At 35.1% G+C, this 22,745-nt stretch overlaps 2 protein-coding genes across 3 annotated transcripts; both read left to right on the forward strand.

Annotated features, from left to right (window-relative positions):
- The first annotated feature begins 1,447 nt into the window (after positions 1–1,447).
- Positions 1,448–8,146, forward strand: LOC132165456 (mitogen-activated protein kinase kinase kinase 3). Its single transcript, XM_059576035.1, has 11 exons — positions 1,448–2,113; positions 3,186–3,503; positions 4,144–4,231; positions 4,365–4,427; positions 4,805–4,965; positions 5,098–5,173; positions 5,654–5,713; positions 5,880–5,987; positions 6,097–6,333; positions 7,297–7,400; positions 7,492–8,146. The coding sequence occupies exons 1-11, from the start codon at positions 1,725–1,727 to the stop codon at positions 7,757–7,759; spliced, it is 1,872 nt and encodes a 623-aa protein (XP_059432018.1). The 5' UTR covers positions 1,448–1,724; the 3' UTR covers positions 7,760–8,146.
- Positions 8,147–17,381: 9,235 nt separating this feature from the next.
- On the forward strand, positions 17,382–22,442 carry LOC132166123 (uncharacterized). 2 transcript variants are annotated; one of them, XM_059576889.1, is made up of 4 exons: positions 17,382–17,677; positions 17,766–17,871; positions 19,581–19,792; positions 21,008–22,442. In XM_059576889.1, exons 1-4 carry the CDS (start codon positions 17,489–17,491, stop codon positions 22,139–22,141), a joined length of 1,641 nt encoding a protein of 546 aa, XP_059432872.1. In that variant the 5' UTR covers positions 17,382–17,488; the 3' UTR covers positions 22,142–22,442. The 2 variants fall into 2 exon arrangements, with proteins under 2 accessions (XP_059432872.1, XP_059432873.1); XM_059576890.1 differs by lacking the exon at positions 17,382–17,677 and having other exon boundaries at positions 17,783–17,871; positions 19,544–19,792.
- Positions 22,443–22,745: the final 303 nt, after the last annotated feature.

Below are 22,745 nucleotides of genomic sequence, written 5' to 3' on the forward strand. Positions count from 1 at the left end.
AAATACACCCTCAAGCAGACACTTAGACGCAAAACAATTTTCAAATATCTCCATGTATCGTCCTCAACAAGCAAAATGCAAATGACATGGCAGGTGACGCACGTGGCAGCGGCCAGCGAGTACAAAAATTCCACCCTCACCCAGCCGTACATGATTGACACCCACATAATAATAAAATACATTATAATGACAATTAAAATAATAAAAACAGATTAAAAACAATTATCATGGATTACTATCCTCCGTGATACGCATCGGCCATCGTGTCGTGGCCTCCCAGCCCAACCACTTTTACAGTTTTACTTGTCCCACACCAATTTTCTGTCGGGGTGGGTCTCTCAATTCTCATCTCTCTTCCCCATTTTTTATTTAGAAAATTATATAGTTCGAAAAATGATATTTATCCATCTAAGATTCATCTATTAATCCTATTAATACTCCGTCACTAAACACTTTGTACAAACTATAATTATAATAAGAGAAATGCTACGATTTGTTCTAACGTTCTCCTGATTTTATGTGTATATTATTTTTTAAGAAGTAGAAAAAAATTTACCCACTTGTCACTCATATATATATATATATATATATATATTTAAGAAATCAATATTCACGTAAGATTAAGAAAATACCAAAAAAAACCGTAGCATTTCTCTAACTATAAACATTGCATCGCATGTAGATAAAAAATATTTTTCTTTTCTAAACCACACCTCAAAATATTTGATCCTAATTGTTTTTGATTGTTTTTTCTTTATTATTGTAGAGCTATCTCTTAGTCTTCTTAGCTTTCTCGACTCTTTTGGAAGCCAGTCGAAAGCTATATTAAACGAGAAACCTATGTGCATGCCCATCTTTTATTTTATTTTATTTTTTTTTTTTTCGAACCATTCAATCATTTATTTCATTAATGATAAAAATCTTGAACAATTGTTTAGCTATGACAATATCAATAACAAGCCAATGGGCTTTTCCTATATGGACCACTTCATTTATTATTTGTTTGCCTTTATGTCACTCCGTTTGCTTCCCTTTTAACTTGATTAACAAACAAATATCCAAACAATATGAAAATTGCATTAATATTAAGGGTAACATCAAATAATGTGGAGAAGTTTTATGATTAAGACGATGGGTCCTAATCCGAACGGCACGCGTGAATAGTCCCCATTTCTCTCAGCAACAAAGTGCACAATCATCTAGGTAGATTCTCTCTCTTTCTCTTTATTTATTTATTTATTTTTTTGGGGTTTAAAATCGTCAGCATGCACATTTAGAAGCCAACCAACACAGACAATACACGCACTCACTGACACACTCAGAGAAAGACACATTACACATGCAATCCAATCATGCATACATCAAAACATACACACATACACATACATACATATGGAGAAGAGAAGAGAAGAAAAGCAGTGTTTCTCTCTCTGGGAAATTGCCACGTCATTTCGCCCCTCTTTATCCAACCACCGCCTGCCGTCCCCAAAGTCTCTCTCGCTCTCTCAAGTCTTAGCTGTTCCTCACTGTAGCTCCTTGGCCCCCCTCCCACTCTCTCTCTCTTCTCCTTCCTCGTCTTCTTCTTCTTCTTCTTCTTCGTCGTCGTATAAATAGCATCGCTAACCCCAAATCCAACGTTTCTCTCTTTGAGGCTTATCCTCTCTCTCTCTCTCTCTCTCTCTCTCTCTGTGTGGCTCTGCTATTGACTTCATCAGCAGCTAAAAATGCCTGCTTGGTGGGGAAAGAAGTCCGGCAAGAGCAAAGAACAAAACCCACTTAGCGCCCACCTCTATGCTTCCAAATCTTCAGTCAATAATGAAAGGGTCAAGGCCAAGGACAAGGAAAAGGCCAGCAGCTTCGACGAGGTCTTCTGCCGGAATTCGCCGCGTACCAGCAAGGATTTCGGTGGCTCCTCCGGATTTTCAGGTTTCGATTCCGATGGCGGCGACAAGGTAGGCCATCCGCTACCTCGGCCGTCGATTTTGTCCGGGAACGATCATATCCACGGCGCCGTGGTCGGTATGGGATCTGGATCGGTTTCGAGTGTGAGCTCATCTGGGTCATCGGAGGATCAGCCGGTTGCTCAGGAGCAGGCTCAATTCAGTCAGTTCAGGTGGGTTTTTGGAGCTTTGGAAGATTAGTTTTTGTGTGAAAATTTGGTTAATCAATTCCAGGTGTTTGATTGATTAATTGATCATTTCTGGTGTTATTATTGATGTGTTTATTTGGATTGTTTTTAATTCAATTGATTTGCAAAAGAGGCACCTTTTTTTCCGCTAATTTTGTTGTTGTCAGAGTTCTGGTTGCTTTGCATACGGGTGATTTTTCCTGGTTTCCAATCCAAAATCAACATGTGGGGTGCTTTGTATATGGCGGTTTTTCTGATTCCCAATCGAAATTCGGCATATGGGTTTTCCGTCTTTTTCGCTGTCTCAGCCTTTTAAACCGAGTTTTGTTACTGCTACTCAATTCTCTCTCACAGTTTCTTCTTTTGTCAGATTTTGATAGCTTTGTACTGAGGTTTCCATCCTTACAACCAACACAAACCACGTGGATCTGCTGTCAGTTTTTTTGGCTCTGAGCCTCTTGAACTTAGTTTCAGTTTTGTCCATTTCTATATTCTCTCTGTCTCCCACCTTGACAGCCTAGCTAAGTATATGCCTTCTCTTGGCTTGTTCCCTCCAAATGGATGAGTATCTTTGGTAAATAAATGATTGGAAGTTTTATGTTTTATTTTTTATTTTTTGGTTGAGAAATGAAGCTGTAGCTATGCAAGTTCAATAATTTCCTGGACAATCTAAATCTTGATCACATGCATATTCTGCCTGACGCTAAGTACTATCCGTTGTTAATTGTCCCTGTTTCTTGCTTCCATTAGCAACCATTTCAGATATTTCCTGTCTTGCGTGTTTCAATGAACTAGCTCGTAATCTTCACACAACGAAGAAAGATGGCTAATGGAGTTTACTTAGTCTTCGTGTGTGACAGTATTTAACAATGGTTATGACCGTGTATTTTAGAGGTGGAAGTCTAGGGTTTGACCTCTCATAGTTGCGGCAATTTGGAAGAGGGAAAGGGGGGGTGTTTAAAAACAAAAAAACTAGATTTTTGAATGATTTCAATTTCAATTATTCTTCTCTAACGTAAGTGTGAATTATAACCAATTTTATTGTTCTGGATTGTAGAGGAATTGGTGATACCAAGACCAACACGAGGTCAAGAAGCCCCGGACCAAGCCCAAGGGGGCCCTCAAGCCCCACATCACCTCTTCACCTGCGGTTATGCGGCTTGAATTTGGAGTCTCCAACGGGAAAGCAAGAAGACGGGAAGAGTCAATGTCATCGGCTGCCTCTTCCTCCAGGTTCTCCTACTAGCCCTTCTGCCTTGCCCAACACAAGAACAAGTGGAGTCGTTGAAAACACAACTTCTACACAATCCAATTGGAAGAAAGGAAGGCTTCTAGGAAGAGGGACTTTTGGGCATGTGTACCTCGGATTTAATAGGTAATTTTACTGTTTAAGATATATACTTAGTACTTACCTAATCAAGAAAAGGGCAAATTGCACTTGCACCTTCTGTGGTTTGATGCAGTTTCATTGACACCCCCTAGATTTTCAAATTTTCTATTTATCAACAATTTTTATCCATTTGGAAACATATCAAAAAAGGATAAAGTGCACCTGCACCTTATGTGGTATCTTATTTTTAATTGAAACCCTTCTTATCATGCCTTTTAGTATATTTCCTTCATTTGGGCAATATACAGAAAAGTGTTATAGCAACTGTTAGAACTAAGAAACTGGTTCTGTAGATAAATAATAGAAGACTTATGTAGCTTTATATATTTATTGAGCAACTCCATAGCTTTAAATTGTTAACTCCATGACCTTGAGGTCCATGTGAGTTTCCATGTGTGCACCGATCGTGCACATCTGTTTCGGAATCAATATTAGACGCATGAAGTGCTCAGGTAGTGTGAGTGACCCACATGGTGTTTCTTGTAAACAATACCTATCTTGGCATATCCACATGGACATGAAAAGAACTCAGCAGCAATGTCAATAAAAGAATTGTGGAAAAAAATGGAGTAAGATTAGCATGTTTCATGTTTTCTTACTTTTCCAATTGTTGTATTTGCAACAGTGGAAGTGGACAAATGTGTGCAATAAAAGAAGTCAGGGTTGCTTCTGATGATCAGACGTCAAGAGAATGTCTCAAGCAACTGAATCAGGTAATATGTTTATTAGTATATTTATTCCCTTCAATTTTCACTTTTTAGTTGTACATTTGAATTTTCACTTTCAGAGTGCAGTTCGTCATCTGGCAGTACATAAGATTTTGACTGAATTTTTTCTTGTCAACAGGAGATAAATTTGCTTAGTCAGCTGTCGCATCCAAACATTGTTCGATACTATGGGAGTGAATTGGTAAGAGTTCATCTCTTAAAGGTCAATAATATGTGCCCTACACATGAACAGAAACACACTGTAAATATAGTTAGATTCAGAGGAACAGTGTGTGAAGGTTTTTTCATTTTCAATCTGTGTAATGGGGCCCGTTTGGCAATGGACTGGCCAAAGTCCCATTTTTTTTTTCAACTCTCCGACATTCTTATTTTTTATATCACATCAATCACTTTTTATTACTATTCAAATAAAAAACTCATTACAAAACAAAATTTTTTCACTTTTCCATACAAAAAATTCAAAACTTCTAACTACTTTATATCACATCAATCACTTTTCTATGAATTGCGAATACTGGACCCTGCTTTTGTAACAATTCTGGATTACCATGTTCTCAGGGTGAGGAAACGCTCTCAGTTTATTTGGAGTATGTCTCTGGTGGCTCAATTCACAAACTACTTCAAGAATATGGTCCCTTTAAGGAACCTGTTATTCAAAATTATACCAGGCAGATTATTTCTGGGCTTGCCTACTTACATGGAAGGCATACAGTGCACAGGTATTTGGCTATTAATTTAGTCATGGTCCCTTAGTATTTTGCCCTTGGCATTGCAGCTTTGTCAGTTTCTTTATGATTATTTTTTGATAAGTGTTTCTTTATGATTATTAAGTAATGCGTTTTTCTTGGCAGGGACATCAAAGGGGCAAACATCTTAGTAGATCCTAATGGTGAAATCAAGTTGGCAGACTTTGGCATGGCTAAACATGTATAGTTGTCTTACCCCATAAACAGAATTCTAATTCTAGAAGACTAGGGGGAATAGTCAGAGTTCATGTTATTACAAAAGCGTATGACTCTCTTAAACAACAATATAGCCAAGAAAAGGAAGAGTGGAAATAAATGATATTCTTGTAATGCTGGTAATGGAAAATAATTTTGATTTTCACCAAAAATTTGAACTGAAAATAGTCATAAGATTTTAGTTCTCCCACCCTCCCTCTCTCTCTCTCTCTCTCTCTCTCTCGCGCGTGCGCGCACACACACGCAAGCACCTGTTTGTATGCAACCAACTAGACTGAAGGGCATATATAACCTACTAGTATGAAGCAAGCATGACATACTGTTGAGCCAGAAACATATCTGATCTAGGAACATTGAGAATAGTATGTTTTTGTATTCTTCTTTTTATTATTTCTTTCTAGTTAATTGTCAAAAGCAATTCTCATTTTTGGTTCTTCTTCACCAGATAACGGCTTGTTCTTCAATGCTTTCTTTCAAGGGAAGTCCTTATTGGATGGCACCTGAGGTATATTATTTGTCTCTTTTGCACCCAACACAACCCCCCTCCCTCCCTCTTCTTGTCACCTGCACATTATCCTCACTTTCTTTCTGCCTTTTGAACCTTTTATTTCTCCTATGACTGTTCACTAAGGTGTATTTACTCATGTTTCTATCTTGTTTTATAATCTCAGGTTGTAATGAATACAAATGGCTACAGTCTTGCAGTGGATATTTGGAGTTTGGGATGTACAATACTTGAAATGGCAACGTCTAAACCACCATGGAGCCAGTATGAAGGGGTGCGATATTGGATTTTTATAAACTGTTTCTTTATACCACACATTTTGTTATGGTCTTCTTTGAAGTGTTTGTAGGACCAAAATTGATTTGTTATGTTGGGTTGAACAGGTGGCTGCAATATTCAAAATTGGTAACAGCAAAGATACTCCTGAAATTCCCGAATGCCTTTCAAATGATGCAAAGAGTTTTATAAAGCTATGCTTGCAGCGAGACCCATTAGCACGGCCTACAGCCATAAAACTACTAGATCACCCCTTTATTCGAGACCAGGCAACGACTAGAGTAGCAAACATAAATGTGACCAAGGATGCCTTCCCTTACATGTTTGATGGAAGCCGCACACCGGTAATGGCCTAAGATTCTTGTCCTTTCCCCTAAAAAAATATTATCTTTTTTAAGTGTTTATATTGTTAAAGTATTGATTAAATGGTTAAATTTATTTTTTCGTATTAGTTTAAGCTTTATGGAACATGTGGTGATTTAACATGGTATTAAGCTAGAGGTCCCGAGTTCAAATCCTGACTGCATAGTTTACCTCCAATTTGAATTAAATATTTTACGTTCTGTTTGAGTCCACACGTGAGGGGGAGTATTAAAGTATTGATTAAATAATTAAATTTACTATTTCCTATTAACTTAAGCTTATGGAACAAGTAGTGATTTAACATATTTCTTCTAAAATTCTAATATACGAGGACCCAATATATTTCTTCTAAAATTCTAAAATTCTGCCTTGACATGAGTCACTTTTGAATTTTTACAGCACAATCATTAAGAAGTAATTTGTAGGGAACTTGTTTTTTATTGACTTTAAAATACGTCTTTATGGTAAAGGAAATATGCATTATCAACTCAGGAATGATTTGATTATTTTATTCTGGGTGGTCGCCAAAGAAAGAAAAAACATCATCTCATGTTGTTCAGAACTTCCACTGATATGTCAAGGCTTTTGCTAAATTGAACTGAAATGATTATTGCGAACTTGAACAAAGAAAAATAGAAGAAATGGAATCTATTAGGGATCTTAGGATTTTGAAATTTGGAATTTGGAATTTGATGAATATATAAGTATAACCACCATATAACTGTTGGCATGAAAATTAGAATTATCGTTTGAGGCAGACATTTTAGAAAAATAAAGATAAAATGTAGATTATATCTAGTTTCACTCTCTTTTCTAGCAGAACAGAAAGGTCCTCAGTGGCAATTAACTTAGATGAATTTAAATCTATTGACGCCTCTAAATTTTATGAGTCAATAAATATGGGATTTAAGCTAATATTGTACTTGCTTCAACTTCCTGAGCAGCCAGTGTTAGAACTCCATTCAAATAGATCAAAGATGACTTTGAGTGATAGAAATTATGCAACAATGCCAGTTTTTACGTCTTCTGGAACTTCGAAAAGCCCAAGGTAATAACATCCCGCCCTTTATTCTCTCATTCGTGCTTCATAATTGTATGGCATTATGAAATTGACTTTGCTTTCATATCCTTACATGCAGGGATAGCATAAGAGCGATTACATCTTTACCTGTATCTCCCTGCTCAAGTCCATTACGACATTATGGACCCGCACACAAGAGCGGTTTTTTATCTCCTCCTCACCCGACCTATGCAATGATGGGACAAAGTGGCTATAATTCTACTGACTACAACTCATATACAACCATGAGAGCAAGCCCCCCATCATACACTTTTGATCCTTGGCGGGAGACCTCTCCATACAGAGCTCATACCCCTGGTAGCTCACCAAGAACAAGACCCATTTGATTATGTAAATAACAACAAAATCAGAAAATCTCTCCAGAATGCTTCATGGCTGAATTTGGGAGGATATAGTATATTCTTGCTCCTTATATCTTTCAGACAGTTAGGCAGTTACTATTTTGCTTACCTCTTCTAGGAGTGACTGGATTCTTTATGTATTGGGGGCTTTGGAGGGGAGCAATAAGAGCAGCAAGATTTCTTTTTCTTTTTTCTTTTTTTTTTGGGTTAAGTAGAGCACCAAAATTTCAGTCCATGGGGCAGATGCTGGATGTCTTGATCTTGTAACAATCTGTTGATTGTTGTAAATGGAAGGTGGTTACTGTGTTTGTAACATTTACATTGTATATTAGTTAATGGTATAATATTATTGGCATCAAATCTTTGTTTATAGCTACCCTTGAAGCTAGGCTTTGAAAAATCTATTGGAGCTTAGAACTTAGAAGACAGCCAGGGCTGTCCTGCTGTTCAATTCTTTTTAGGGCCCCTATGGAGATCAAGAGGACCAAAATGTGGCTTCTTTATGCAACTAGAAACAGCCAATTTGGTTAGATTGTCTGGCTTTTATGAAGTGAAGGAAGCTCTAGGAGACAATTTTAAGGATAATTTGAATCCTAAATAACAAGAGGAATTTTAGGACGCTTCACCCGGCCAATTGCCTGCCGGCTGTGTCGAACTCTCAATTTGTTGTTGTCTTGTTCATTTGTTTTTCTTCTTTCAACTTACCCGAAACAAGATTTGCCGGCTGCTTGATATGGTTGTTCCTTGTGTGTAAAGAAAGCTACTTTGATCATCAGCATCTCTCTCTCAATTTTTTATTTTTTGTTTTTTATTCTTTGTGGGTGTTTAGTTGGGATCTATTTAATCCTAATAAAGAAATATATGCCGTACGTTGAGAGTGACCTTAGGAATTAGGATGCAAATCAAACGAGGCATGTTCATCGTACATTGCCGTCTCAGGTAGTACTCACTTTTCAAAAAAGTTGAGATACGTTGTAACAAGAATGTCACTGCAGATATAATTAACAATATTCTTACCATCCTCTTATCTTTTTATATATATATTTGTAAGTATGATGGATCTTGAACTTACGATTTCGGCAAAATTCTACCTAAAAGAAACAACATGCAATTATATGTCCCATACGTGTCTATAAATTGGAAAAAGAAAATAATAACATCATTTTTGGAAATATATTCATATATTTTGCTAGATTTCATCCTCTACAGAAAAATCTATCTGATGGCTTTTCAACCAAATGAAAGGTTCCCGAAAAAGTTGGATGTCTTTCTTCTTTTATTATTTTTGTTATTTTTTTATTAAGAAAAGACGGGCGAAAGAGAATAACTGTGAATATTTTTCCATCCTCGATTTACTCATGACATTGAAGTACTATCCTTGGGAAAAAGCACAATTAGAATAGTATATTATAAAAGAGTTGATACAAAAATTTCTTTTTGGACTGCACGACTATCACTCGAACACATTGATCCCATGCTTCCATTGTTAAAAAATATTATTCTAGGGTTATTTACCTTCTTATATGTTTTAGATCTACTGAGTTTACTTTTCTTTAGTCTACAAAGTCACTTGCCTATCACTCATAGGTTCTATATAAATAGAGGTTTCTTTAATCATTCTCGTATCAATCTTGCTACAATCTTTCGTGTTCTCTCTTTTCTTTGTCTTCTTCAATATCTCTCTCCAATATATTTAACATGGTATCAGAGTAACTTTTCTGTGGCCTTCAATAAACGTATCTTTTATGACGTTTTCCTTTAACGAACTTCACTCTCATCGCCCTACACCAAGCGCCGCCAAAATTTACCAACGGTGTCCAAACGAGCTGCCACAGCCCCTAAAGAATCTGCCTGTTCTGTTACGTGCCGATCACCTCGGTAATAGCGCCAATCGACATATAAGGGCCAGACGAGTCCAGAGCCGTCAAGTATAGCCAATTTCGACCTTCCACGCTTCAACACGCGCCGCCCGAAGCTTCTACGCGTGTTGCCCACGTGCCACAGCATTCTTCTGATCAACTTGGTTGCGGTGCCGTTCCATAGATCTACCGTCGGTGGTCTCAATTTCGTCCAGAATGCTGCCAATGGGTTGGATGTGCCGCCACGCACTAGCAGAAGGTTCTGCTCATGGGATTCATGCACCCCAGTGTCGCACAGTGGAAAGCGCATGTACCACACGCGACAGACGACCTCCTAACTTACTGCCAAACACGTGTCAACCTCTTAGCACGCCACGTTAGCCCTAATGCCATGTGCACCGCCAGACCTTCTACCACGTTAGCACCCTTACCACATCATCATGCTGGCTTGTTTGACTTTTTAGATTGACTATTTACTTTGACCATTGCCAGGATTGACTTTGACTGTTGACTTTTAGATAGCCATGTGTTTTCTACTCAATTTTTTGTCATGATTTCATATTTGTGGTTTGTTTTTGTTTTTGGAATCTCTATATGACGCAAAATGAGATTCTTCACCAAGTTAAGGCATTTGTTTTGTCCGATTCAAGTCGCTTCATATATTGTTCAGTTCGGTTCCAAAGCCTTTTTGGGCATAGTTAAACCCGGTTCATTCTTCTTGCGGTGGGCATACTCTAGTCAGACCAATCTTTCATCCGGTCCATGGGTTTGGGCCAAAGAAGCCCATTTCAACCGAACCACTTATGCCTTCCCAACCTCTATCATTATTGGTCACTGTCGCCTCTCTTCAAGCCATCAAACCATTACTTGTCAAAATTTGCGGATCAGACCGATCATTTCAACGGTCCACTGGTTTTCGGGTGTGATTAGCCCATTTCAACCGGCCATTTTCTCTTAGCTTAGCCGACCAGGCAAGACGATCCAAAGGTTTCAAGCCAAATCAGCCGACCATGTTATAGGTTCAAGGGTTTTGGGCCATAGTAGCTCTCTCAACCAGCCCTTTTCTCTCTACTCAGCTGACCATGTCACCTATTCCATTACTAGTATATGGTTTTCTAGTCAAACTACTACCAAGTGAATCAAGCTCTAGCTTAAATGCATGGCTAAATTCAGTCAATGCCAATCATAGCGGCAGAATCCACTATTTCAGATTAGCAAGTTTTATGGCATCACTCCGGCAACTCTTTCGGTACAAGTAGCTTTTTCGGCGAATTCATCTTTCTTTCCCTTTCTTTTACCCAAACTCAAGCTTACACCTTGAGTTTGAGGAGGGATTAAGAATATTATTCTAGGGTAATTTACCTTCTTATGTATTCTAGGTTTACTTGGTTTACCTTTTCTTAGTTTACTAAATTACTTGTCTATCACTCATAACCTCTCTATAAATAGGGGTTCCTGTAATTATTCTCATATCAGTCTTGCTATAATATAGTCCATTATATGCTTTCGCGCGCTCTCTTCTATCTCTCTTCTTCAATATATCTCTCTAATATATTTAACACCCATATATCCAGGAAATGAATATTTAAACAATAAAAATAGAGTTCAACTTCTTGACAAGTCAACCATAGTTGCAACTCTCTAGAAAACTCTCAGAAGAAACCTCCTGCCAACGGACTGCCATCCGGCTTCTTCCTCCATCTTCTTCTATATTCACTTTCTTTCCTTCTCCTTCTCGCTTCATCGGAGGTCTAAATTTCCTCTTCGGAGGCTTTATCTAATGCCTTTAGTGTTTTATTGGGGGCCAAAACCCCCACACACCCTAATGTGGCTCCGCTGCTAGATTTGGCCGTAGTTTTGGTTGATGGTTGTAGGTGTTTTGTATTTGGAATAGAGTGGTGTATAGATGAGGAGGATAAGAAATATACAAAAATAAAATAAAGAAGGGTAAAGTCCATATACATCCCTCAAACTACCACCCAATTAATAATGTCTTCCCCAAAATTTGGGATAATTACATTTTTCCCTCATGAACTACCACGTTCCGTCAATATACCCCCATGAACTACCACGATTACTACCTGACCACATCGAACTACCATTTACTTCTCAAAAACTCCCTTCCGTTAGTCAACCTTGTTAAATTGGATGGAATATTCCCTTTTAGACGTTAAATCTCATAAAAAAAAAATACCCCCAAATAAAAAATTAAAACAAAAAATATAAATACATAAAATTTATAAATTAATTTTTTTTAAAGAAAAAAGAATAGGCTGGGGGTGGCCGCGCACCACCCCCATGGGCCGGGGGTGGCGGCGAGCCACCCCTAGCCACTCTAGGTGTGGCTCATTGGCCACCCCCTGGGCAACCACCCCTCAATTTTTTTATTTTATTTTTAAATAATTTATATTTTTATATTTTTAATATATTTATTTATTTTTAAATAAGAATGACATGTATCATCGTTCTATTGGTGATGACGTGAGACATTAATGAAATCTGTCAAGTGTTTTGATAGAATTTGATTACATGGACTAAATTGTTATTTTGTCTTGTCCCGATAATCTCTGAATTATTATTATTATTATTATTATTATTATTGTTTTATATCACACACATGGATTTTTAATTTAGGACAAACACGTGGACTGATTTTGTATATATATATTTAGTTTAGGTTTTTTTTTTTAACAATTTTTTTAGTTTTTTATATTGACTTTTTATTTTTATAAATTAATTTATATGTGTTTTTAAATTTTAATATTTTTATATGTTTTGTTTTAATTTTTTGAATTTTTTTTTTTATTGAAACTGGTACTGATACATTAATAATATATATTTTTTTAATTTGTTATATTTTAACGGTATTATATGTAATTTTTGTTTATAAAATTAGAGTATTTGGGTCATTTCAAGTTTTTTAATGAGGTTGTCTGATGGAAGGGATTTTTTAGGAAGTAAATGGTAGTTTGATGTGGTTGGGTTAGGGTTGGCAAAATGGGTAACCGGGTAGACACGATTACGACCCGTTCAAACCCGCGACACGATTACCCAATACACAAACACGACTCGTTTAGCTAAACGGGTTAGCGGGTCTGACACGATTATAATACGGAAAATATCTGGGTAACCCAACACGACCCGCTTAACCCGTTTAATATAACCAGGTCATATCGGGTAGACCCAACCCGACCTCTAAATAGGTAACACGACCCGTCCTTTTTTTAAAAAAGAAACCCTTAATGAAAAATGGAAAAAATAATGTAATAATAAATTAATGCAACGACCCTCCTTGCCAGTTCCATGAACATCAATGAAACACTGCCTAAGACAGTCACAAAACCATTCCAACTCATTTTCTTCCTGTTACCATGCTTGTTGATAATCAGAGGCATATTCTACTGGACCACTGGTTGCAGATTGCAGGAATAAACTTCTTTTTTCTAATTTGCTTGTCAATAATCATGATCATAGCCGATATAATTGATAGCTTCTATGCCTTGGATCACATGGTGATTCTCTGCAAAATTTCACCAGCCACTCAACTGTTTCTGCATTTTTGAATTGTGAATAAAAACATTCACAAAGATTAGCAATTTTCAACTCTATACATATTAAATAGTCCATTTTGGCATTTCCATCATAGCAAATTAGCAAGAAAGAAAAAGATCATAAAAAAAAAAAAATAATAATAACAACTAACAAAAACAAAATAATAAAGAAAAAATAAACAAACTCCACCATCATTAGATTTATTACAAAATAACTAAATAAGGTTCCCATGGGCCATTATCATTAGATTAATTACAAAATATTAACTAAATAAGGTTAATATTTTAAGAAATATTAACAGATTGTGCTCCAGATGAATTTGCAATGTTACAAGAATTAACATCAGTTGTCAAAACTTCATCTTCTTTGCTATCCAAATTCACTTGTTCTATACAAAAAGAAAAAAAAAAAAAAAAAAGGAATTAGTATTATTATAGTGTAGTTAAAAAATAATACAAGTAAATGAAGAAATTAAATATGCAAATAAATAATATTACCTTGATTTCCATATAACCAATCTCTAGTGCAAATTAATGCCTCAACAATATCAAGCTTGAGTGAGCTCTTATATTAATCAATCACACATCCACCAATACTAAAAGTGGATTCTGAAGCAACAGTAGAAACAAGAATACTCAAAATATTACTAGCCATATCAGCTACTTCAAGATAGCGAAATTCATTTCCTTTCCAAAATGAAAGGATGTCAAATGAATCATTCACAGCCACAGATCTAAGTTCTTCCGAATAAATTTCCAATTGATTCTTCTGTGAATTAACATCAATTCCACCAAATACCAAATATTTCTACATGAAAAAGATATAATATAAACATAAATAATTAAGAATATATATACTATATACTAAGTTGCTAACAAGATAAGAAATTAATGATATTATTCACCTTTTGCCAAGCTAGTGTTGCTCAAGGTACTTGGGGCAGCTGAACAGTTATAGAGCTTAAATTTGAAGGTATAGAAGAAGCACTATACTCCATAAAAATTTTCTTTAATTTCTCATAAACATTCTCATACTGTGTAGAATTCGTAACTCCATAGATCTTCGTATAGTGATAATTTACAAGATAAAGCTTGTAACGAGAATCTAAGATAACTGCTACGACCAACACTTCACTAAATTCTAACCAATATTTCTCAAACTTAGAGATCATTTGAGTTGCCATTAACCTCTTATGCTCATCTTCACTCACAAGGTCTTCCTTCAAGCTCACATAAATCATGGCAACTACGGGAAAGTATAAATTAGCAGTGTGATATTTAGTACCAAAAAAAGCACATGTAGCTTGGTAAAAGCAAGCTAAGAAACTACTAATATTATCTAACTTTTCCCACTCAGATGCAGTAGGACAATGCTTATAGTTTTTATCAGTCATCTCCAAATAACTAAAAGCACGCTTATAGTGAATAACACTCTCAAACATAAGATATGTTGAATTCTATCTGGTTGGCACATCTTGTTTTAACCCCTTTATGACTATCCAATGACATTTGACTCGGGTAGTAAACGTTGTAGTTCATGGGGGTAAATTGACAGAACGTGATAGTTCATGGGAGAAAAATGTAATTACCACCCAAAATTTCAATTGTGACAATGTCTTCCCCAAAATTTCAATTGTGATACTGTCCCTCCAAACTTTCAAACTACTAAAATATTGTCAATGACCCTCGGGCCACTAGGTTAACAAAAAGATAAAAATACCCATATAGATTTCTCAACAAGACAAAAGTACCACTATAAATTTGAAAAAAAAAATTAAAAAAAAAATGAAAATTTGAATTTTTAAAAAATAATTTATTTATTTATTTTTTAAAAAAGATTTATTTTTTTTAATTTTTTAAAACGAATTTTATAAAAAAGGGGAAATTTTTATTTAAAAAAACGTTTTGTTTTTTGAAAATTTTTATTTCTTCAAATAAAATTTTTAATTTTTTTTTAAAAAGAAAGTTTTTATTCAATTTTTTTTTTTAAAAGAGATAATTTTCAATTTTTATAAAAAAATCAAAAAATTTTTAATTTTTTTTCTTATAAAATGATTTTTTTTTTTGGGAAAAATATAAAAAAACTTCTTAAACTAACAATCGTTTGCAATAAAGCCTCACAATGTTCAAAATGTACTAAAGTAACCTATCAAACTACCAAAGTGTGTCAAAAAGGCCAAATATTTTTAATATTCCTATAATACCCTTATTCTTTTAAAAACTAAAATAAAAAAGATTAATAAAGTAATAAAATAAAAAATTAAAAAATTAAAAAAATGAAAGGGGTGGTTGCCAATTGAGCCAACCACATGGTTTGATTTTGCATTTATCCATATTTTTTTATACCGTACAAGTGATTTATAATTTAAGCCAACTACAGTGACTAATATTTTATTTATTCTAAAAAAAAAAAAAATTGTTCTTATTCCCCCCTTGGGTTTTTCTTTTCTTCACTTTTTTTGTTTAAAAAATAATTTAGTTTTTTTTTTTATTTTTTTATTTTTTTATTTATTTATTTTTTATCTAGTTTTTAAAAGAATAGATGTATTATAGGAATATAATAAAATATGTGAAATTTTTGACACACTTTGGTAGTTTGATGAGCTATTTTAGCATATTTTGAACATTGTGAGGCTCTATCGCAAATAGCTGTTAGTTTGTGAGGCTTTTTTATATTTTTCATTTTTTTTTTAAATTTTTAAATTTGGCCACTACTTGAATTTTATATATATTGACAAATTTCATAACATGCGTTTAAGAAGATCTCCCATATTTCAAAAACTTTCAATTTCACCCCTTGAAGTTTCAATCTGATGCAATTTACCCCTCTGTTAATTTTTGCCGTTAAACCCTAAAGAAATCCCTAAAAAGACCGAATTACCCTTCGATTTTCGTTTTTATTTTTCATTGAAAAACTGAAAAAAGAAGAAGAAGAAGAAGAAAAAAAATAGGTCACAAGGGGATCCAACTGTGGGTTGATCACCTTGTGTGTGTTTTTTTTTTTTTAAATTTTTATTTTATTTTATTTTTTTTTTATAATAACTTTACTTTTATAAAAAAATCAAGGGCAAGCATTTTATCACTTTTAACGTTTAAAAATTGATAAAGACATTGCATCAAATTGAAAGTTCAGGGGTGAAATTGAAATTTTTTGAAATTTAGGGGAGTCTTCTCAAAATACGTGGTAGCTCAGGAGTTTTAAAGTGAAGTTTCGCCAAAAAGTAAAGAAAATATACTGGGAAAGTCTTCATATCTCTCTTAAACTACTACCTAATTGACAATGTCTCCCAAACTTTTAATTGTGACAATGTCTCCTCAAAATTATCAAAACATTGTCAATGTCCTAATGACAAAACTACTCTTAGTAAAATTAAAAAAAAAAAAAAAGAGTAAAACTTATAGAAAAACCTAAAACTGAAAAAAAAAAAAAAAAAAAAAATTCCGAGGAGTGGCCAAATTTTTTTTAAAAAAATCTTTTTTATAAGAAAAAAAATTAAAAAATCTCGATTTTTTTTTTTATAAAAATTGAAAATTTCCGTTTTTATTTTTATTTTATAATTTTTTTAAAAATAAAACTTCGGTTTTTTCAAAAAAAAATTGATGTCTAAAAAAATAAAAAAATTTCGTTTTTTAAAACAGATTTTTTTTTTAAATCATTGTTTTTGAATAAAAATTTCCGTTTTAAAAAAAAATAAAAATTTTCGTTGAAAAAAATAAAAATAAAACAAAATCATTTTTTTAATTAATAAATTATTATTTTTTAATTAAAATTTTTGTTTTAAAAAAATTAATTAATTTTTAATATTTTGCCGAATTTATAAGGATATTTTTGTTTTATTGAGAAATATATAGATACATTTTTATCTTTTTGCTAGTATTGAGGAAAATTGACAATGTTTTGATAGTTTAAGAAGATATTGTCAAAATTGAAAGGTTGAGGAGAACATTATCAATTGGATGGTAGTTTGAGGGGGTATATGGACTTTAGCCAATTTATTTAAATATATTTTAAGTACAAAATATATTTAAATAGGAAAAAGAAAAAGTATTTTGTTCCTTAAATTTTTTAAAAAAATAAAAAGGTTAGTGCTGTAAAAGAAATTAATCTAAGGTCCATAATGTCGGTTTTAGAAAAAGAATAAAAGATACTGATGCATCCGATCTTTACCTTTCCCTCTTTCTATTTCCATCCCCAAACCAGTTTTCCCTCCCTTCCTCTCTCTCTTCCTTCATGTGGAGGGTTCATATCATTCTCCTCTGAAACCCATTATTCCCAAATCAAATCTTCAAAAGCAGGAAAAGAGATGCCAATAGAAATGCCCAAAGGGCTACCATTCTCAGTGGACACATGGAGTCTGTGTTCAAAGAGAAAGAGACACCATTTCTTAACCCATGCCCACAAAGACCACTCCTCTGGTATCTGCACCCACTTCTCTTTCCCTATCTACTCTACCCTTCTCACCAAGACCCTTCTTTTCCAACACTACCCACAGGTCTGTCTCTTTTATCTACCAGTTTTTGCCATGATTTAAAGCATGGCTTCTTTTTTTTTGGGTGTAATTTTGTGGCTTTTTTGTGCAGCTTGATGAGGCGTTGTTTGTGGGTATTGAGGTGGGGCAAACGGTGGTGGTCGATGATCCTGATGGGGCTTTCACCGTCACCGCATTCGACGCAAATCACTGTCCTGGTAGGCTTTCTTCTTTTTCTGGTTATAATTGCGTTTGTATTGTATTTTGTTGGTTAATGGGCTCTGTGCTCATCTGGTTTTGTGGAATTATAGATTTGTGTCTTAGTGTAGGATGTTTTATATCAAGAATGATTGGCTTGTATGAGTTTGATTGGACTCTGTTTGTTTTGAATTGTGGTTAGGGTTCTTCTTTGAATGCTTCTCCTAAGAATGGGATTTGCTTAAATATTTACTTTTCAATGGCGTTCTTCTGTTAACGGTTTCAGTTGAAGTTATGCTTTTCTTTAATTTCTCCCCAAGCCATACAGTTCTGTTTTTGTAATCTGAACAAACTACTTGATGCATCCTTGATGCATGTCCGAAATCCAGAAGTAAGAAATCAATACTTCACTTGTTAGTATCACACTAACTCTCATAGCAAAGGTTGGAATCTCACCTAACAGAGGAATCACACCTCAAAAGAAATAGACTGAACTCAACTTCATTCTGTTCTTTTATTACTGTCAGCTTACAACCCTTTATAGAACAGGGTGTTATTGGACTCCTAATGAGCTTCTAATGGCTAACAATGGCTCACCCACAATAGGATAATAACAGCTAATGATGGCTTTCGTTTCTCTTGGAAAAGTGTTTGGCGGACTAAGGTTCCTTTGACGGTGGCCTTTTTTGTTTTGTTGATGGCCCTAGGAAAGATCTTTACCGTGGAACCTTAGTCCGCCAAACACTTTTCCAAGAGAAATGTAAGGAACCTGGCCCTGAAACTCAGAATCTTTTTGTCCCCGTCATGTGGTCTTAGATGAGCTCTCAAAACAACTTGATGGAATTAAAAGCAAAAACAGCTGGTGTGAGATCATGATCATGATGGATAACCGGTTCCCCCACATTGATAGCTTTTTTTTTTTTTTGATGTCGGGGAACCTCTCCAAGGCAGGGCCCTTCGGACCCATCCCTGCAGAATAAACCCCGGTCCCCCCCACATTGATAACTTAAAAAGATTTATTTCAATATTCTGGAACAAGGACTAAATCATTAGTAATTTGCTGAGAATTATTGGATATTTGATTATATGTTGCTAGGATTTTCAAGTCTTTAAAAGTTTGTGTCTACATTAGTATGTAATGACACCTATGTTTTGTAGATTAGAAAATTCAACCGTATTGGATATATGTCTTTGCTTTGTATCTTCACTAACTAGAAACTCCCACAAAATTTATATGCAGTCCATGCATTTGAATTTTGAATTTGATGACTGTTTCCTGTTTCTTTGTAACTGGTTAATTATGGAAAGAAGAGGACTCGTCTGCATGCTTCCCTGAAATTTGACTTTTTCTGGCATTTGCTTGAGGATATGCAAAATGTATTTGTATTTAAGTTTCATTTTGTCATTCTAAGGTGAGAATAGAGATTGGAGTGGATGTTACCCATAGAAATTGAGAGAGATGAATGAACTGGTGGTAGATATGTGCTTCCAGAGTTTTTTGTGGAGGAAAAATAGTTAATGACATGCAGTGAAGTTTATAACAACTCTAACTTTAATAAATATGGGTAGTTGGGATTAAGCTGGGCCCTTTGTGTGTCTCTATGTATGTCAGAAAGGGGGCGGGTGTTGCGTTTGCTCCATATTTAATTTGTGTACAAAACCTATAATGATTTGGGGGAGCTCTATTGACAGATCATCCCTTGTCTGGCATGGATTCTATAAACTTCAGGAGCTGTAATGTTCTTGTTTGAAGGCAATTTTGGTAACATCCTGCATACGGGAGATTGCAGACTCACACCTGAGTGTCTCTTAAGTTTACCGGAGAAGTATGTTGGCAAGAAAGGAAAAGAGCCAAGGTGTCGACTTGATTATGTTTTCCTAGACTGCACATTTGGGAGATTTCATCAAAAACTTCCCAGCAAATATTCAGCAATCAGGCAGGTACTGATGGTCCTCACTCTATTCATGTTTCTTTATACTGTGTGAATGGTCTCAGAGATCTTGCACTTGTCTGAATAATCACCTCACTCTAGGCCCTATATACTTTATTTTGTTTTTCTCATTTTAGAATTGAAATTTTGATTTGTAAATATCATATAACTGTAGGTACAGACAAGCATTTTGCATGATCCAAATCTTTCTGGCTCTGCCTGTAACATTGCTTATCTTGCTCCTATGTAGTGTTAATCTGTTTTATGTCAAATTACTCTCTGAAATTTTTTGTGGACAATATGCCTTTGTTTGCAGCACCTGTAGTCTGATGAATCATGACCATTTTTATGCTGATAGCCTGTGTATAGGAACCTGATTTTGGTGAATCATGACCCTTTGTATGCGGATAGCATATGTTTAGGAACCTGATTTTAAATCTCTTTTCAATGATTCATACATTACCATTGGTAATCAGTTTTATACAGATATGATTTACCCCTTATATAAGCCCTATTTTAAGCAAAGATGATTTATTTTCCTCTGTACATTCTAACTGGTGCAGAAAATCTCAAAGTTAATATTGAGACACCGATTGCCCAGAAAAAAAATAATAAAAAAAATAAAAAAAATTGAACTCTGGTTTAAGTCCTGTGATGCTGTTTTCTTCATTGTGAATGAACAGTGACCTGGAGTTCAAGTTAATATTGAACTTCGATTTAGGTCTTGTGAGTATTACAAGAATGAATGGTTAATCTAGAGTTCAAGTTAACATTGAACTCTGATTTAAGTCTTGTGATTAATACAAGAATGAACTGTAAACCCATATTTACTCCCTTTGACATGTGTCCACTAATAAGGCGCTTAAGCATAATTTGAAATTCTTAAATTAAGCATTGATCTAGATCAGCAACAGTAATTCAAAAGTGTGTCCTATTATGAAAAAAAGAAAAGAAAAGATTGTTTTCCCCCTCAAGTTATACTTGAACAAAATGATCTTTTACTTCTCGTTGTTATTATCTCGGTTATTGTTAATCTAGCAAAATTGCATGCTTATGTGATGTTATTATATTTCTTAGCTGTCCGTGTACTCTGTCTGTGAGTGGGTGGACGGGTTTGATTTGTTTTCTTTACTGTTGTATATTAGATGTTAGCCCCATTTCTTATGCCATGTATCAAAATAACTGCAATCTTCTTCTAACATCAAATTGCGCACCCATGAAACAGGTTATTAATTGTATATGGAAGCATCCAGATGCCTCCGTGGTATATCTGGCCTGTGATCTTCTTGGTCAGGAAGAAATATTAGCAGATGTGTCCCAAACGTTTGGGTCTAAGATATATGTTGATAAGGCCACTAAGCCAGAATGTTTCCAAGCTCTTACACTTACATTTCCTGCAATTATCTCGGAAGATCCCTCTTCCCGCTTTCAGGTGTTAGATGGGTTTCCTAAACTGTATGAAAGAGCAAAAGCAAAGCTTGTTGAGGCCCGAGCTAACTTCCAGCCTGAGCCTCTTATAATACGCCCATCAGCACAGTGGTATGCATGTGAAGAAGAGTACTCAGAGAATGAAAGTCAAAGGAAAATGAGATTCAATGAAGCAGTAAAGGACCAGTTTGGTGTTTGGCATGTTTGTTACTCTATTCACTCGTCGAGGGAAGAGTTAGAATGGGCCCTTCAACTTCTATCACCTAAGTGGATTGTTTCAACAACCCCCAATTGCAGGGCTATGGAGCTGGATTATGTTAAGAAACACTGCTTTGGCACTCGATTCGCTTCAAACGACCCTATCTGGAAGCTTCTTGACATTGCCGAAGCTTCTCCAGGTGTAGATGTACCGGCCAAAGTTGTTAGTAGTTCTCTAGGTGAAGGGCACACCGAAACTTATGTGGAACCTCAATTTGAGCCAGTAAAAGTATCTACTGGCATGAAAGGACTTATAAAATTATCCCCTCCAAGTAAGAGTGTGACATTATTTGGAAGAGCGAGACTTGGTCTTCAAGATTTTAGTTTTTCACATGAAGAGCCGAGAGTTGTATCAATCAACAATGACCCTCCACAAGTAGCTGCCAACAAAGCAAAAGAATTCTCATTGGAAGAGGATGCTGAAGTGAAATGCCAGAAATCTGAAATTAAGACAGATATGGATGGTACTGTAGTACAATGTCAGAAGGCAGTGGATACAGAGACACAAGTTTGTAAGAATTCTTCTTCGTTAACAATTGGATCTTCAAAGAGCTTTAATGAAAGATTTAGAAAGATGTACAGGTCAATGAATGTTCCTGTGCCTCAGCCTCTTCCGTCGTTGGTGGAACTTATGAAAGCCAACAAGCGTGCAAAGAGGAAGTTTGAGTTTTAGTCTCTTCTCTTTTTCCTGCAATCAACTGTGCTTCACTTTGTCAAAACAGGCAGGAAGAGAATAAATACTGAGATGGAGCCTGGGATTGGTTTGTTTCTCTTTTTATTGAGTTACCACCCATTTACTACAACCCTGCTAGGAGGAATTATACATACAACAGAAAAAATTGGTGCTTTTTTTTTTTTGTTTTTTTTTTTTAGATTGCAAAAATTGCTTAGCAATACGACAAACATCATTGTAATTTACTCCCGTTTGTGGGGTGAGAATATTTGTGTAGTAGTGATTTATCTCTCGATGAATAAAGGATGCATCAAATAGTTATTAAAACTCGAGTCTACATTCAAATCTTGGGGTTCTTGTATGAGTCACTTATATATATATAAAAGATGCCCCTAAGTAGATAGTAAGTATACAAAAAGGAACACAACTAAAAAAAGCAAAACCCTCCCCACCCCCCAAAAAAAAAAAACACCAAGGCAAGATCCACATCCTATTAGAATTACAGGAATTACAGCCAAGTTGAGGACTCCCAGACACACCTTTAACTTCTGTGCCACCTTTAAGTCCCAATTAAGTAAAATACCACCTGAAGCCCCACAAGAGA

This window comes from Corylus avellana, chromosome ca11 (assembly GCF_901000735.1).
Source record: "Corylus avellana chromosome ca11, CavTom2PMs-1.0".
NCBI classification, from domain to species: Eukaryota; Viridiplantae; Streptophyta; class Magnoliopsida; order Fagales; family Betulaceae; genus Corylus; species Corylus avellana.